Source organism: Fringilla coelebs, assembly GCF_963513975.1.
Source record: "Fringilla coelebs genome assembly, chromosome: 7".
Classification (NCBI taxonomy): Eukaryota; Metazoa; Chordata; class Aves; order Passeriformes; family Fringillidae; genus Fringilla; species Fringilla coelebs.
This window is the reverse complement of record NC_140035.1, coordinates 3,687,867-3,704,512: the sequence shown is the minus strand read 5'-3', so window position 1 is coordinate 3,704,512 and position 16,646 is coordinate 3,687,867. Positions and strand designations below refer to the sequence as shown.

The following is a 16,646-nucleotide window of genomic DNA, read 5'->3' as shown; positions in this document are numbered from 1 at the left end:
TGTTGAATTTTGTATTTTATCCATGCTGCCTTAAGTGCCTTGATTTCCCAGTAATGACCTAGTTCTCCTAATGAGTAACATTAACCCCTGGCTGTAGCTGTCCAGGACTTAATTGTCAACTGGAGCTGAAATAGGAGAGTTTGCCGATCAGCAGGTATGTGGTATATTAACTCATGTCATTTCAGACCCTAATAAATAAATCTGTTGCTAAGGCAACAGGAACATCAGCTGTATCACTTTTTTCTTTCCCCCTCCCTTTTTAAAGGAAACTGGCTTTCACACTGAGCTTTTAAAAAAAGGAAATTAACTACATGTAACCGTAATTAGAAGAAACATCGTTTCTCATCTCAGAAACATATCTACATTAATGAAAAAAGGCATTCAAAAAGAGGGCTGCTTTCTACTGTGACCAGGGTAACTGAAATTATTTCCCTCGACTGAGGGAATGAGATTTGAAGGATACATTTGAGTGGGAAGAGATCACAAAATATCTCAGCTCCTTGTATTTCTGAGATAGTTCCCCTCTCCTTTCATACACTGCTGATGCCAATGGAGCAAATGTTACTTCAATGATTAATCAGGAGCCCAGGCAATTTAAATCAGGGGAGAAAAAAACACCACTCAAACCCAAACACCTTCACTGTCCTCTGTGGATCTTTCTGTAAGATGGGCAAACACACAATTTTTTGGGAAAGCTAAAAGGTCAGGGATTCACAGAATCATTTAGGTCTGAAAAGCCCTCAAAAGTCATAGAGTCCAACTGTTCCCCCAGCACTGTCAAAACCATCACTAACCCATGTCCCCAAGCGCCACACTCACACAGCTTTTAAATCCCTCCAGGGATGGGGATTCCACCACTGCCCTGGGCAGCCTCTGCCAGAGCTTGACAACCCTTTGGGTGAGGATTTTTTTTCCTAATCCTCCCTGGCACAACTTGAGGCTGTTTCCTCTTGCTGTGTCTCAGAGCCTCACAGGTGAATATCACAACCCTCACTTCCTGCCATTCTATCTCAGCATGAAGTGATTGTCTTAAAATTTTCAAAACTGTAGTCTTTTGTTTAGTTTGTGACTACAAGATGGTATTTCTGAGTCTCCAGTTACCCACATCTCAATCAGAGGGCAGGTAGGAAGGAAATTAGGAGATGCTCACAAGCCCTGCTACTGCTCTTGGAACACTTACCTGAGGCTTTGCCTGCTCTATAAACACAACAAACTACTCAGAATTCTATCTGGCTTCTCAGCAGAAGAATGCAAAAGTAACACAGAGCATCATTTTTTGCCAGTATTAAAATTAGAGATGTTTGTTCCTCTGGACTATAATCTGCCTATAGCCTTTTGAGAAAACACACTGTAAGAAGGAGGGAGAAATTGATGCTGAGATTTCCACTATAGCAGAACTTTCACACCTTCAGCACATGCTGGACTTTTCTACAAGCTCTTAAAATAGTGATCAAGGAATGACACATCTTCCACTGGAAGGGCTCAGTGCCTCAAATTCCCTTGCTGCAGGAAGACATTTCAAGATTAGGCATCACTGAATGAACAGCCAAAGAATGGGCACTTCCAAGCTGTCTTTCCATTTAAGGTTGAGTTTCTCAAATTATTTCATTCACTTTCTTATTTGTTATTTGTTTGAGTCACCATCCCTGGAAGGATTTAAAAGCCATGTGGATCTGGCACCAGGGAACATGGGCTAGTGGAGGGCTAGGCAGCACTGGGCGACTGGCTGGACTCCAGGATCCTCAAGAGGTCTTTTCCAACCTAAATCATTCTGTGACTATAGTATCTGGTCCCAAACTTTATCCCAGCTTGCATGAATGTGAAGTTAGATTATTTTCACATGTGGAAGAGGAAAAGGTATCAACTTCTACATGAACGTCTCCTCATGTTCATGGCAGAGGTTCATCCACCACGTGCCATCAGTGTCACTGCTCCAGTGAGTGCTGTTTTCCTTAGGAGTACTGGATTTCTTTCCTTAGATGCTGCTAAAAAGTTCCCATTTTGAATTTGTTATTTTTACATCCTGTGGGCTTTTTATCCTATCTGGTACCTTCCAGTTAACACTGTACAAACACTTGTATTTAAAGCCTTTGTCTTCAGTCTGCCCTATTTATTCACCACATCTTCTTGTTCTCTGCAGGCTATTCACAATTTCAGGATGCCTGTTGAGCCTAATGACATCTCTGGGTACTCAAATGTGATTTCTAGATGGATTTCTTTCCTGTTTTGCTGTCTTGCCACACCTGCATCTTGATGGGATAAGATTTGGCCCAAAATATTTAACATCATGAGGAAAATACAAGTCACTGTATTCTCAAGTGTCCCTATAGGAAACAGTTTTCAACTGAGAGTTCAAACATTGACTACACAAATCTTGTTTTGTCCTGCCAAAAGGAACGAGTTACTACTCAATATGCGTGTTTTTATTAGACATATATATAATATGCTATATATTAATGATATACTATAACATATATAATATATATATGTATAAAATAAATACAAAATACTATTAAAAATCTGTTTCCAGGCTCCTCTCCCTCGCAGCCTGCAAAGGACTTGTGCTTGGCTCACTGATGAAGAGCTGCCCCACTGATGAAGAGCTGCCCCACCACAGAAGGCACAACACTTCCTTCTTGTCCCCATCTGGGACAAGCCCTTTCCAAGCACTTGCTCCTGAGTGAAGAGGACCAGGAGCTCCCATTGGGCAGCCCCATGTTGGTACAGCACAGCCTGTCCTCCGTGCACTCATTTCTTCACTATACTCTACATTAAAACCAGATAACTGGGCACAGAACTATCTCTGAACACACCGGTTTCCCTTACACCAGAAATCTTCAGATAGTTTTTGCAATCTAGATTTGGGGTTTTTTTCCTTCTGAATTTACTCATCATGAGTTCCACCACTGTTCCTTCTGCTCCCGTATCTCCTGCCCATATCCTTCCCCCCAATCTTGTCACACACGGGTAGGTTTGACATGAGATAATGGCCTTATCTGATCTCCCATGTGAACTGACAGCATCTATTTGTTTGCATCTGTGTGCAAATTCTTGCAGATTCCCTGTGTGATCTTTTATCACACCCATGCAATTAGGGGAAGAAGAATTGATTTCTGACAACTTTCTCTTATCAAATCTTTAACTGGTCAGATGATACAGAACACACAGGGAAAAAGTAAAAACATAAGGTTTGGGTGAATGAGAGGAAATAATGGATGTATAAATGCTGGTGGGGTAGTTTTGGAGGAGAGACAAGGATTATGGCCCACTGGTACCTGTCATCTTCCTAATACACTCATCCTTCATCAAGTATCAGAGAATCAGGGAATGGTTTGGGTTGGAAGGGACATTAAAAACCATCTTGTTCCAAGCTCCCTGTCATGAGCAGGGACACCTTCCACTATCCAAGCCCCATCCAGCCTGGCCTTGGACAATTCTAGGCATGGGGCAGCCACAGCTTCCCTGGGCAGCCTGTGCCAGGGCCTCACCACCCTCACAGGGAACAATTTCTCCCATCTAACCCTGCTCTCTGCCCGTGTGAAGCCATTCCCTCTCATCCTGTCACTCCATGCCCTTGCTCAAAGCCCCTCTCCAGCTCCCTTGGAGCCCTGCTGGCTACTGGAAGGGCTCTAAGGTCTGCCTGAAGCCTTCTCTTCTTCAGGCTGAACAATCCAAATTCCCTCAGCCCTTCCTCACAGTAGACATGTTCAATCCCCCTAAGCATCCTTATGGTCTCCTCTGGACTCACTCCAGCATGTCCAGCATGGTTGGACATGATGATTTATGGCTGGAATCAGTGACCTTAGGAATATTTTCCAACCTACAGTTGGACACAGACATTTTTAAACAGACATTTTATCACACCACAATGGAAACCTGTGGGACACCACAAAGTTCTGATCAAATGTTGGAAGTTTGTCCATTAATCACCAGAATTTTGCTCTCTTTACACAAAGGGAAGAGTAATTCCTTGGCGCAGGCCTTGTCAGCTCAGAAACCCATCCTTGCCTTTTATCCACATCCTTGGCCTAAGTCATTCCTGCTAGCAGGGCATTGCTATAGGTGTTCATAAGAAAACATTAAGGCCTGGTGATGAAGGAGAAAACAAATTACTCTGTGGAGAGCCTTGTGACTCTGCTACAATGCTGTCAGTTATTAATCTGCTGTGGGCAGAGGTGGCACACTGCAATCCTTGTCAGGCTCGGGCTCCAGAGGGATGGAGAGGACAGGCAGGGGTGCATCAGAGCACCTCATCTCATACACAGACATTTTAATACCACTTCAAAGTGACAACATGTCTGCCACAGAATGGCACCTTGGATTTGGATGTGGTTCCAAGTGGGCAGTGGAAGAAGTGCTGGGGCTAATGCCATATTTCAGGGTGTTGGCTGTCCCTGCCATGCCCCAGCACGATGAGGTCACCATCACTTCAGTTAGAGATGCTTTCTCTAACAGCAGCACAGCTTCACAAAGGTTATTTAGCCAAAGGTCTTTTGTGTTAGGTGAAGGGGGAACACAGGAACACACACACAAAAAAAAAATCTTCCTTTCCTACTTGATTTTTTTTTTCCACACCCAAAATGAAAACCACATGTAAACCATCATGGTAGACAATGGCCATTAAGCATTATTGTACAGGACAATATCTGCGAGCGCTTGGTGCTGGAAGGCAAGCAGGATCCCACTGCCAATGTTTGACACACAAAAACCCCCTCACACATTACAACACTTGGCTAAAATTAGTGCTCTTTACGGAGAGCCTCAGCTAGGCCCAAGAAGGGGATGCTTTTAACTGCTGATGCCTGAATAAGGCATGCAATGCCTTTGCCTCTAAAAAGGCAATGAGTGCTTATTTTTGGCTACTCTGCCTGGCAAAGGGGCTGCTCCAGCCCCTTGTTTTCACCTGTGCCTGGGCTGCAGGCTGAGGATGCTCATCTGCTCAGTAAATGCTAGCCCAGTGTCTTAATTTTCTAATTCATATTCATCAATTAAAAACAAACCGTCCCTTTTGATGAGTGAATTTACATAAACCAGTTGCTAAAGCATCCTAACACTAAAGGGTAGGAGTTCAGCCTGGAAGATTTGCATGCAGCATCCTCAGATGAAGGCAGGCGCTTTCGATTTCCATCGAGAGCCTTGCTGCGCTGGAACTCTAATGGGCTTAGAACAGTAAATTTTGAAGAAACTGATTGCTGCCCCCGTAGCTAGTAAATGCCTGCCTGGACCCAGTGGCATTTGAAAAAAGTGTTTTATCATAAAATTATCCCAGCAGAGTCCATTCTGCAAGATAACATCATCATCATCATCATCATCAGTACTCCATGCAGGACCCAACAGCTCTGGCACAATATTGCCAGTCATTTATCTGTTGTCAGCACAGGTTACACACTGTAATCCTTGACTGCCTCGGAATTAGAATGTCTTTGATGTCCCCACAAGAGTTTTTTGCCCGAAGGCTTTACCAATGCTCGGCGGCTCAGTGTTTATTCCTCGTAATCTTCCTCTCATCTCCAGGCTAGCAGTGACAGATGGTTATGGGCACACAATAGTATTAAGAGTTTGATATTTTTTTCTCCCCTCTTTTTTTTTTTTCTTTTTTTCTTTTTTTTTTTTTATGCTGTGCTCTCTGTACAACAAATAGCTATCAGACGCGGGCCAGAGAGCTGACATGGCTCGCTTAGGTAATGGCAAACAAACAGCTCGGGTTGATGCTTTCTGTCATTTTCCCTGCTAACCCTGCTTGTTTTCATTGTATACTCTCAAAGGTAAACTATATTAACCTTATAGACTGTTATTAAAAAGATATATCTATATGAGCATAAAGTGCTTTTCTTTTCTCTTTTTCTTACTCTTTTGATTATGAAAGTAATACTGCTGACATATTGAACAAATATCGAATGTCAACATAAATTTTTAGTGTGTGATAATATTCCCCTTCATATAGCTGCGTGTCAGGCGGGAACCCATGGATGATGCATAGCAGTAAATAACCCAAACAAAATTAGTTCTCTTGTCAGCTTCTACCTTGTATGTCCCCAGGCATCAGTAAAATTGACTGCACGCTAGATTTTCAAAATTAGCCCTAATGTTAGCTGTGTGTCTGGCAACCTCCAAGTTTCCAATGTTCTACTATATTACCCGTAAGGATGAATGTGTTACTTTTATATTTTGGCATTTGCTCTTGCTGATGCGGCCTTTTTTTTCTCTCTTCTCCAAATTAAAAATAATTTAGCTTTAACAATAAGTATGTGCTTGAACACAATGCTGCATCTCTTTAAGCAACTAACTTTAGGCAATTAAATTAAATTAAAGCAAAAATATACACAGAAAGAGAAGGAATTATTCAATTTAATATTGTTGATTTTATTACTTAGCTTTGTGCTGGTTTATGCAAACTACTGAATAAAATGGAAAATATTTTCTTTTCCTTTGCTCTTTTTGAATGCAACATTTGGAACAATTCAGGTTAACATTAAAAAAAAAAGAAAAGGAAAAAAAACAGCTCAGCATCATAAAACTTTTTATGAGTGGCTATCTTAAAAATATGCATTTTAAAAATGCGGTCTGCAGCTCAGGGGGATAAAATTCTTCAAAAAAATAAAAATGACACTAAGCTTCATACACTTTCCACACCAAATGAAAACATGTTGTAGTTCTCCTCTCCATGCACTAAATTTTAAAATAACCTATGAGAACACAGAGTATTTCGGCATTAGCAGGGAAACATGATTAAAAATAAATGTGGCTCCCCAAGAAAGGCTGTGTCGGAAGTGTGAAGTTGATTAAACAAATCCAAAGACAGATTCCACATCAACTTCCAATCCCTAAATTTTATGTTCAGACATTTAGAGTCAAAGATGAAAATCCCTTTAGGTACCAGATGCTGCAGATCATCTGGGAGAGCTTCTGGAGTTTTAATGTGCTGGAAGTCAAATCCCCTGCAAAGGCGATTTGCCCTGTCGGTGCGCTGTACTTATTGCTTCACCTGAAAACAGTTGCTCTCGGAAAATCTGACCTACTGATCGACCCAGCATCTCTGCAATAAACAGACTATAATCTGTGGATGAAGTGAACTCTAATCAGGCCACATGCAGATTAAACAAACTGCGAGGAATAAAAACTAGATTAAAATGTTCGTGCCCAATACCGGAAGATTATCAGGACATTTTACCTCTTTAAATCCTAATTTATGTAGGAGTCAAGCTAAAGTTTATATGTTTTTAGCGATTATGTGGCATGGTAGATTTTCGTCCCTTCTGAGAAGATTCAGAGATCAGGTATTTGTGTTTAGCAGTTGGAAAAATACTGTTTCCCTGTTAATACACTCAAACAGGCTTTCTATTTATGTAACACTGAAAGGGTATTTCTAAACTGCAGACAGTGGGTTAACATCAGCTGTCCGGTGTCACCATGTATCTTGACACTTAATCACTTGCATTAAAGTAATTAAGATAATTCAAATAATGTTCGATATTAATTGTCATCTGTGGTTTGCTTGATAGGAAAAGAGAGTTACCAGAATAATGCTCAGTGTTGTAGTAGCAGGGATATCTTTTTCTTGGGAGAAAAGAATCACTGACAGCGCTGCTTGAATGTCTGGTCAGCGTTACTGAACGTGCATATTCAACAAATTATTCCCAATAATCAGATGTTAGTGATGGGTCTTTCCTCCACGTGTGTGTGCAGTGTTTAGGAAATCATTTTATGCTGGGCAGAAGTCACAGAAAAAGGATCAACCCAAACCCATAAATCTTTTGAAGGCACAGCGTTTGGGTTTGTTCACTTACCACCTGTGAGGCCAGGCAATGTGCAGAGGTCTTTGCTGATAGTCCAGTCCACTCAAGATATTAGAGAGGTTAAAAGTCAGACGTTGCTTATCTTCCCCTTGACAAGGATTTGTACTTTCTGCTGCTTCAGCCTGGACTGGGGCTGCTGCTGGGGAGGGCAGCCCCTCGTGCTGTGTGGTGCAGAGCCCAGGCTGGGGCTCACAAAGTCCAGACTCAGGATGTGCATCACTGGTTTTCATTACAGCTCTGCTCTCCTGCTGGCCAGGCAGCCCCTCTGACTGATAAGCATCTCCATTCCTTTTAACACCAATTACCTTTTCCAAACGGGCAAGTTTATGCTCTGGCATGAACCTGGAAGGAAAAAGAACAAACAAACAAAAAACCAAAAAAATATCTGTATTGTGTTTCTGCTAGAAAAAAGTTTCACCTGACAACTAATTAAGTAATAGCACATTAGAAGGTAAAATATGGTTGATATTTTACATCCATCTAAACAACAACATGAATTCAGGAAGATATGCTTTATTTTAGTGAATATGGCACCTGTGAAATAAAGCCATGCATTCCCTAATGACACATGCATCAAAAGGGAGAATAAAACTATTTACCTGCTAAAATAAAATAATGCAAACACCTCTGGAAGAAAGAGGGCAACTCTGCCAGGAAAGTTTTGGAATTTTTGCCGGTATTACTTCTAAGATTGGCAGCAATCCTTTATCCTAGTCGTAGAGGCCCTCTTGTTCTTTACAACTATCTGAAAGGAGGATGGAGCTGGGTGAGAGTCGACCTCTTCTCACGAGGAATAGCAACACATTCTCTGAGTTTAGAACTACAAATTTGGTATGGCTGAATTCCATACACAGAATCCTACAATCAAGGAATGGTTTGGGTTGGAAGGGGGCCTGGAAAACCATCTCATTCCAAGCTCCCTGCCACAGTCAGGGACACCTTCCACTATCCCAGGTTACTCCAAGCCCTGTCCAACCTGGCCTTGGACACTTCCAGGGATGGGTGAGCCATAGCTGCTCTGGGCAACCTCTGCCAGGACCTCACCACACTCACAGGGGAAAAATTCCTTCCAATGCCCCATCTAACTGTCCTCTGCCAGTTAAAGCCATTCCCCCTTGTCCTGACCCTCCATCCCTGGTTCAAAGTCCCTGTCCAGTTCTCCTGCAGCCCCTTTAGGCACTGGAAGGGGCACTGAGGTCTCCCTGGAGCCTTCTCTTCTCCAGGCTGCACAATCCCAATTCCTCAGCCCCTGGTCACAGACCTAACACTGGCTGCTGGTGGCTCCTCCAAAGCACAGACACAGCCCCGTCAGGATGTACTTTTAAATATTTACACATGGGAAAAGCTGAAGCAGAAACAGGTTAAAGGATTTTTCCTAAACTACCAAGCTGTGACTGCATTGAAAGGACTGATTTACCAACCCAAATTTAACTAAGATATTTTGAAAAATTACTGCTGTTGAGACAAATTGCTTGAGGTGTGAGAGGTCAGGCTACCTAGGCAGGCTCTATCCCCCTGCCTGTCTTTAATCTCCTGGCCAACCATCCACTCACTGCACCATTTCTGTTTCTGAACAGGTTTCCTCCTTAGTTTTCAACCCTTATAAATCTGACCTGTCATTGCAGAATTCCTAATAATATTAGATAAAACTCCACCGATTTCTCTCTGGAATATACTCTTTAATATCTTTTATTTAAGACATGTGTGTGCAATCAATTCCATGGTATTTACTTGTATTACACACACAGTATTCATCATCTTGACAATTTTTTAAAGTTTTAGAACACCATTTCACTTAACAGTTTGAAAGAAAAAAAAAAAGAGAGAGAGATTTATTTGATGGTTAACTTTGGAACAAGTTATCTGCATTAACTTCCATTGTTTTGGCATAAAGTAGTTCTGTATATTTTACTAACAACAGTGGAGACATGATAAAAGATGTAGGCAGAGAGCCATAAACAGCTCTTGCTGCAATCCATGGTGTTCGTGGAAAGGCATTAATTTTTGGACTTTGATTGGAAGACGTCTCTGTGCTCAGCCACTTGGATTTTGCTAAATACAACCACGAATAAAACCTTGTACCTGAGCAGAACAATTTCTATGGCAGAAAGACCGTTGTAAATCATGTGTAGTATAAACTTGTCCACATGATTGGAATGATATAATGGATATTGGAGTCCCTAACCACCAGCTAATGTTCTTTATGACACTTAAATAAATGACCTGAAAATAAACTAATAACAACACAAAGTCATCTAAACCTGTTCTTGTGCATTTCCCAGAAGCATGCTGGGAAAAGACAATGTCTAGTTAGTGCATTTTTTGTGTTTACGTTTTCTCCAGCACATTTTTGCTCCTCCAGACTCACAATAATTCTTCTTTTCTGCCACCTTCCAGAGGTATCTCTCCATCCAGTACTTGCCTAGATCTCAGTCATTTAAAACATCAAGAACTTGCAGGATTTCTACATCACCATGATGGTTATAGAGAAACAAGGCTGGAGCAGGAGCAGAAACAGGCTTGAAAGACTAGCGATAAAAAAGAATGTTTTACATTTTTGTATTTTTTATCATGAAGGTGGTGAAACACTACACAAGGCACCCAGAGAAGCTGTGGCTGCCCCTGGATCCCTGGAAGTGCCAAGGCCAGATAGGACAGGGCTTGGAGCAACCTGGGATAGTGGAAGGTGTCCCTGCCCATGGCAGGGGGTGGAATGAAATTATCTTTAAAGTCTTTTCTAACCCAAACTACTCCATGATTCTATAAAACCACCTAGAGAGCTACCACAGCAGAGAAGTGGGATTGCATTTTTGAGAAGGACACCCAATTTTTCTCAATCTTAGCTACAAAACACACCAGTCACGCAAGAAAAATGCCACAACATTCTATTTTAAATATGGGAGCAGCATTTTATTATTATTACTAACTTGTAATGAACTCTTGAACATGTGAAACTTTCCAGAAAAAGAATTATCATCAAAGCTTACAAATATTAACACTTTCAACAGATTCCAAAAGGTACTGTCCCTTATATTTAAAAAAACATGGAAAATGTTTTACTTTTATGCATAACTCATATATATTTAAACACTAAGCAGTTCACTGTTTCTGAACTGAAAGTTCAGAACAAACAGTGAGAACTTAGATATCTAATTTTAGAATGGCAACTTGTCTTCAAATTTCTTTTATTTATTCAAATTTTTGAGGGTCTCCAACACATTGAAAAGTCAATTTTAAAACTTTATGAAGGTTCTACAAAGAGTAAGCCTTGAAAACGTTCCCTTTTTGCATACTGGGTCTAGATGTTCAGTTAAAAAGATGGGTTAAATATTAAACTAAGTTCATATGTAATAAAAATTCAATATCCTGATATTCAGAGTTTCAATCTAAATATTTGCTACTGCAAGTAACAGATTCTTTAACTCACAACCTATATATTATATATTTTCTTTTCATTTATGCCACAAAACCCTGCTCTGAAGAAATCCATGTACTTTTCCTTGAAGCAGAAATGTGTTTTTCCCACACACATTTCTTTTTTTGTGATATGTTGCCATGTTCCACCCTATGTGTTTATTCACTGCACTTTATTTGCCCTAATGAAAAGTTATTTATGGGGATTGGTTTCTTTTCCATGGCACCAAGAGTCACTTTGTGCACCATTTTATTAAAAACAACAACAAAAAAAAAGGATGGAAGGGCCATGATGTCACTGCTCGATGAATAGAAACCACATTAGAAAGATGAACTGGAGTGCTGGTTTAGGTTAGACCAAATTACACAACTGCCTCAAGAGACTGCAAGGACGGATGGAATAAATAAATAATTTTTTTTTAAAAGCAATAAAAATTGGCCCTTCTGTAAATGTAGTTACATTTGGGTGCAAACTAAGAGTTCTGAAAGTGCAATGGATTTTTTTTTTTAATATTGCAATTTAAAATTTTAAAAAATAATAGAATTCTGGAATGGGAAGGTAGTGTAGGATTATCTCATTCCAACCCTCCTGCCATGGGCAGGGATGCCTTCCACCAGACCAGGCTGCTCCAAGCCATGCATACCTATTACTGACCAAGCACTGTAGAAACACCAAAGTTGTTTTTTCAAAACTCAAGAATTTTACTGATTCTATTCTAAGAAATAAAGTAAAAAAAAAAAAAATTTAAAAAATCAGATTTTTGGATGCCAAAATGGAACAGACAGCAACACCATTAGTATATGCTCATTAATATATAAAATCATACATTTATATTTTATCTCTAATATTATGAATCAGTTGATCACAATAAAACTGATGCTGTTTCTATTTAGCTACTTCTCAAAAGATTGCAAGAAATTACAAGAATTAGTTAATTTTTAATTTTTTTTCTTTTTTTTTTTTTTTTTTTTTTTCTCTTCAACTACTGTCACATTTTGCCCTACAGCAAAAAAAAAAAAATGTTGCTGAGTGTGGTCAGGTGTCCTGAAGCTGGACTAGAATTCAAAACTAAAAGCCTGAAAGAAGATCCCCAATATTCAGGGAATTTGATATTAGGGTTTATTGAAGCTGTCACATACTTTCGGGGATCTAATTTCACTTTCTGATCTTCAGCAATGGCTGTAATTCTTCATTCAGAAGAGGGAAGAGATTACTTGTCAGCAGTAATCTCTAACACAGATAATGCCATATAAATATTAGGGGCTTATAAGCATGGACAAGGATTAGGAGCAAAGAGAGAGAACAGAAAGAAAACTGAACAGAGCCAAGATTAAGCACTGGGAAGGGCATTGCAAAAGAAAATCCAAGGTCTGAGGCTCAGCTTGTCTTCCCACAGCAGAATGTGCCTTTTCCTGGGTACAATAAGCATGGTTTACACTGATTTCCCTGCTTGAAAACTGCAGGATGTAGGAAAATGAAATTTTATTTGAGGTGTGATCATTGTCTTCTCTTTCCCATGGCAGAGGAGAAACTCAGGGAATCCCTGAGGCTGGAAGGCCCATGCAGCTGGGCAGGTTGCTCAAGAACCTCCTCCAGTCAAATTTTAACTCTCACCAAAGGTCAAGAATGCAGTTTTCATATACAGATATTAAATAACAACAGTATGGGAGAGTGCTGAAGCTGACCAGGACATCTTCCTTCCTGGCCAGAGTGAAGAACTGGTGTGCAACCTAGACAACAGATAAACCAGGGAGGGATATCACAAGGTCTGACTTATTTCTGATAAAATAGCCAAAATAATGCTGTTTTAGCAACACAGCTGAATGCAACAACTCTGACACACCAATGGATGACTGATTAGCAGGCAGGATCCAAAGATGGTCCTGGAGAACAGAGGCTGGATCCAGACCAACCATGGACAGTTGGCTTGGACTCAGCTTGGTCCATCTAAATGGGGAAGGAAGATGAGGAAAGCAAGAGAGAGCTCAATAGTAAAGATAGAGAAGGCCAAGAGGATAAATCTCTTTCCTCAAATTGTAACTTCCACCTGTTTTTCCAAATAATTTCTGAGTGAAATCTCTCAATATCCAACATCCACTGTCAAAAATTCCCACTTCTAATTAATATTTACACTTTTCTTTCCAACCTATTTAACTGTAATTCAAAAACACTCTTTTTTAAAATGCTCTAAGATGTCATGTAGGTCAATCTAAGGAGGATGCTTAAACTGACCTCTCAACCTTCCCCTCAGTGTTACACTTGAATTTCTAACATTAAGGTCCCTGTGTCAGGTGCACTCTAAAGCCCACAACCCGGAGGACCAGGATTTTAATAAAAGTGTTCTTCAGCTCTCAGTCACAGAATGGCTTGGAAGGGACCTCAAAAACAAGTTCCAACACCCTGTCATGGGCAGAGACAACTTCCACTAGAACAGGCTGCTCCAGCCTGTCTTGGACACTTCCAGGGATGGGGCAACCACAGCTTCTCAGGACAGCCAGTGGTAGTGTGCCAAAAATTATTCCCCAAAGTCCATGCAAAACTCTAGCTGCAGTGAAACAGGCAAAGTGAAAGGCAAAGTTCTCTTTGACATCAAATAAGTCTGAGTTTGACCCTAAATATATCATTTCTGAGTTCATGTCTTTAATACTCTGAAGTCCTTTAACACTGACTACAAGAATCCCTGCAGTTATAATTTCTGTGTCCATCATTCTCCAGAAATGGAATGATGATAATTTAAGACCTTCTCAGAAAGATGGTAATGAACTAAAATACATATTTTATAGTGCAGGTGAAAATAACTTATGTGTTTTTTTGTGCAAGATATGAATACATAGATTAATTATTAGTTCGGGAAAAAAAAGTAATTTTCTCTATAATTAAACACTATGACCATGTAGATTTGCTGCACTGACACCACAAAGTAACTTTTGGAGTTCTAAGAGTCCTGTTGATAACCATTGCCAGAAATTAGAAATTGCTGACTTAAGTTCTGCTTTAGCAGAAGTTCAAAAGAATGAATTGCACTATGGGGAAAAAAAGTTAGGCTTCTGAGAATTGCAAGGTTTTTAAGGCTCTTTAGGATTCTAAAGGATTGGTCATGTTTATTAGTGTTTCCTTAAACAGGAAAAAAAAAAAACAACCCAAAACAACCTAGCTGAGCTCTCAAGTGCTTATTTAGAGAATGCAAATTTCACAGAGTTCTACACAATACAGTATCTCCTCTTGCTAAACACAACTGGAAATGGGTGCTTGAAAACTGGTACCACACCTGAATTTATTTTTTTTTCTTTTAATTAAACTAAACCCAGGATCCTATAACATATAATTTCCTGGTTTTTGGAACTTCTTCTAATCAGGATATAGGGGATGAATGTCCCCTCTAACTAGGCTGCTTTGCAACATACACAATGCAGAAGGGAGTGCTAGCATAACACTTCAATAGTTAAGTGACTTTATGAGAAAAATACTTCCAAATGTTTCCTAAAACCTTCCAAACCGCACCAAAGAACATTATCGTAATATTATGTTTCCCCATGGCCTCCAATATTTAGGCTTGCTATTCTCGAAATGATACTTGGATGAAAAATACAAGTTTATGTAATGTATAAATTGTTCCTAGAAGTAAAGTTGCCTTTAAAATTACTCTGTATAGATGTCAGATATTTTACATTTTCAATAGCCTTTCTGTATTAATTGGAGAAATGGCCTGCTGGTGCTTTGGGCAGCATAGGAATAATTTGTATTTCAGAACTGAGCAGTCACCCTGTGATCTTATTCCTAGCAAACACTGAAAACAATAACTGTCCTAACCGATTACATATCATGTTACCCTTAATAGATATCCATATTTCTTGCACAGTATACATAATCCACATAAACTGTACACCATATATCAATACCATATTCCAGCGAATCCACCATCAAAGAGTTCGTTTATAGTAGGTTTTCATTTGACTCGGGGTTGTAACGTTCTGTGCAATCATAAGCAAACCATTTCAGGGATTTTGTCAGCAAGCTGCTTTTTGGCAGATTATTGGCAGTACATATTGGCAGCAAACTAGTGCAACTAAGCCCTTCTTAGAACTTACAGGTAAATAATGATTTTAATAAATTTATGTAAAATGTTCCACTTGCTTACATCTGGTTTTGATAATTCACTCGCCTGCGCAAATGCAAATTTCTGTGTGTTTCTCAGGAAAACACATACTTCACCTGAACTATTCAAGGTTTTCTCAGGTACCACAAGACATAAGCAATGAAGCTTGCTTTCACATGAAGGTTTAACTGAAAAAAGCCAGGGAAACTGATTAAAAATAATAATTTTATGCACACCAAAATTTTAACCGCACTTTGTCAATAATACAAGATTCAAATGGTAAGAAAAAAGCATTTTTTTCCTGTTGTGGAGCTGTCCCAGCCACAGGGCATTCCAGTAAACTGGCTCTGCCCCTCAGGACCTGCTAATGCAGAGACTTTGACCTCCATTTGAAAATGTGCTACTACATTAATTTGCATTTTGCTTTTGCACTGCAACTGAAGTTTAAATGTGTAGCATTTCTCTCTCAACCAGACAGTGTGGACTAGAGGAAATTACAAGTTCTACTCCCAGCTTTGACAGTAGGTCCCAATCTCATTCGTTGTTCAAACACCAGCAGCCTTCAGTTTTGCTCTGAAAGGATAAGGTTTTTGCCAAAAAGGTCTAAAAATATTAATACTATTAGTAGCAGTGCCATTACAGGGGGAAAACCCCCACAAAACCCTTGGACTCCCTTCTGGTATAAATCAGGATGACAGTGATGCTGATCTATGATTCCTGATCATCTGGCTTTCAGCATCTGGGTGCCAGAAGAATCCCTGGGGAGCCACAGTCCCTAAAAATTCTGTAAACTCTGGGGGCCCATCCCTGAGCTACCTGTGACATCAAAAACTGCCCACAGCTGCTCTGATTGTGGATACATTTCCAAGTTATATTAAATAACTGCTTAGAATGGGGCCTGTAATGAACAGGCAACAATTAATTAAGCATCAGATTTTACCTGTGCACAGCTCAGCCTAGAACTTGCTGTTTCTCAGTGTTTATTCACTCGTGGATTCAGCAGTTTAGGATTTTGTAAGTCTAGGCAATGTGGTTAAAACCCCCTCAACAAATCCTTGTTGAGATCTATTGGACATGCTGCTACAACTTGATGTTTCTATAGTGGACTTGCTTTTAATTTGATCTGTTTCAAGGATTCAGTATCCTTCCAGCATGTTGGAAACCTAAGGGCATATATTTGTATTGTTTAAAGGCAGGAAATTCTGTGAACTGAAATGAGAACATATCCCTTTTGCCTTTATGGACTTTTGTTATTTTCTTTTCCTTTTAGGGTTTTTAGAAAAAAAACAGTGAAAGCCGAAAGTTTGAACAATAGAAAATTACTTTCAAGGGGGAAAAA

General features: G+C 39.9%; 1 protein-coding gene across 2 annotated transcripts in view; it reads right to left on the bottom strand.

Moving 5' to 3' along the window:
• Positions 1-16,646, bottom strand: part of GTDC1 (glycosyltransferase like domain containing 1) — a 170,621-nt gene that overhangs the window by 27,237 nt on the left and 126,738 nt on the right. For both annotated transcript variants that reach the window (XM_084209205.1, XM_084209206.1), the window contains one exon: positions 7,788-8,138. In XM_084209205.1, coding sequence (XP_084065331.1) covers positions 7,788-8,138 — 351 coding nt within the window. The remainder of the gene's footprint in view (positions 1-7,787; positions 8,139-16,646) is intronic.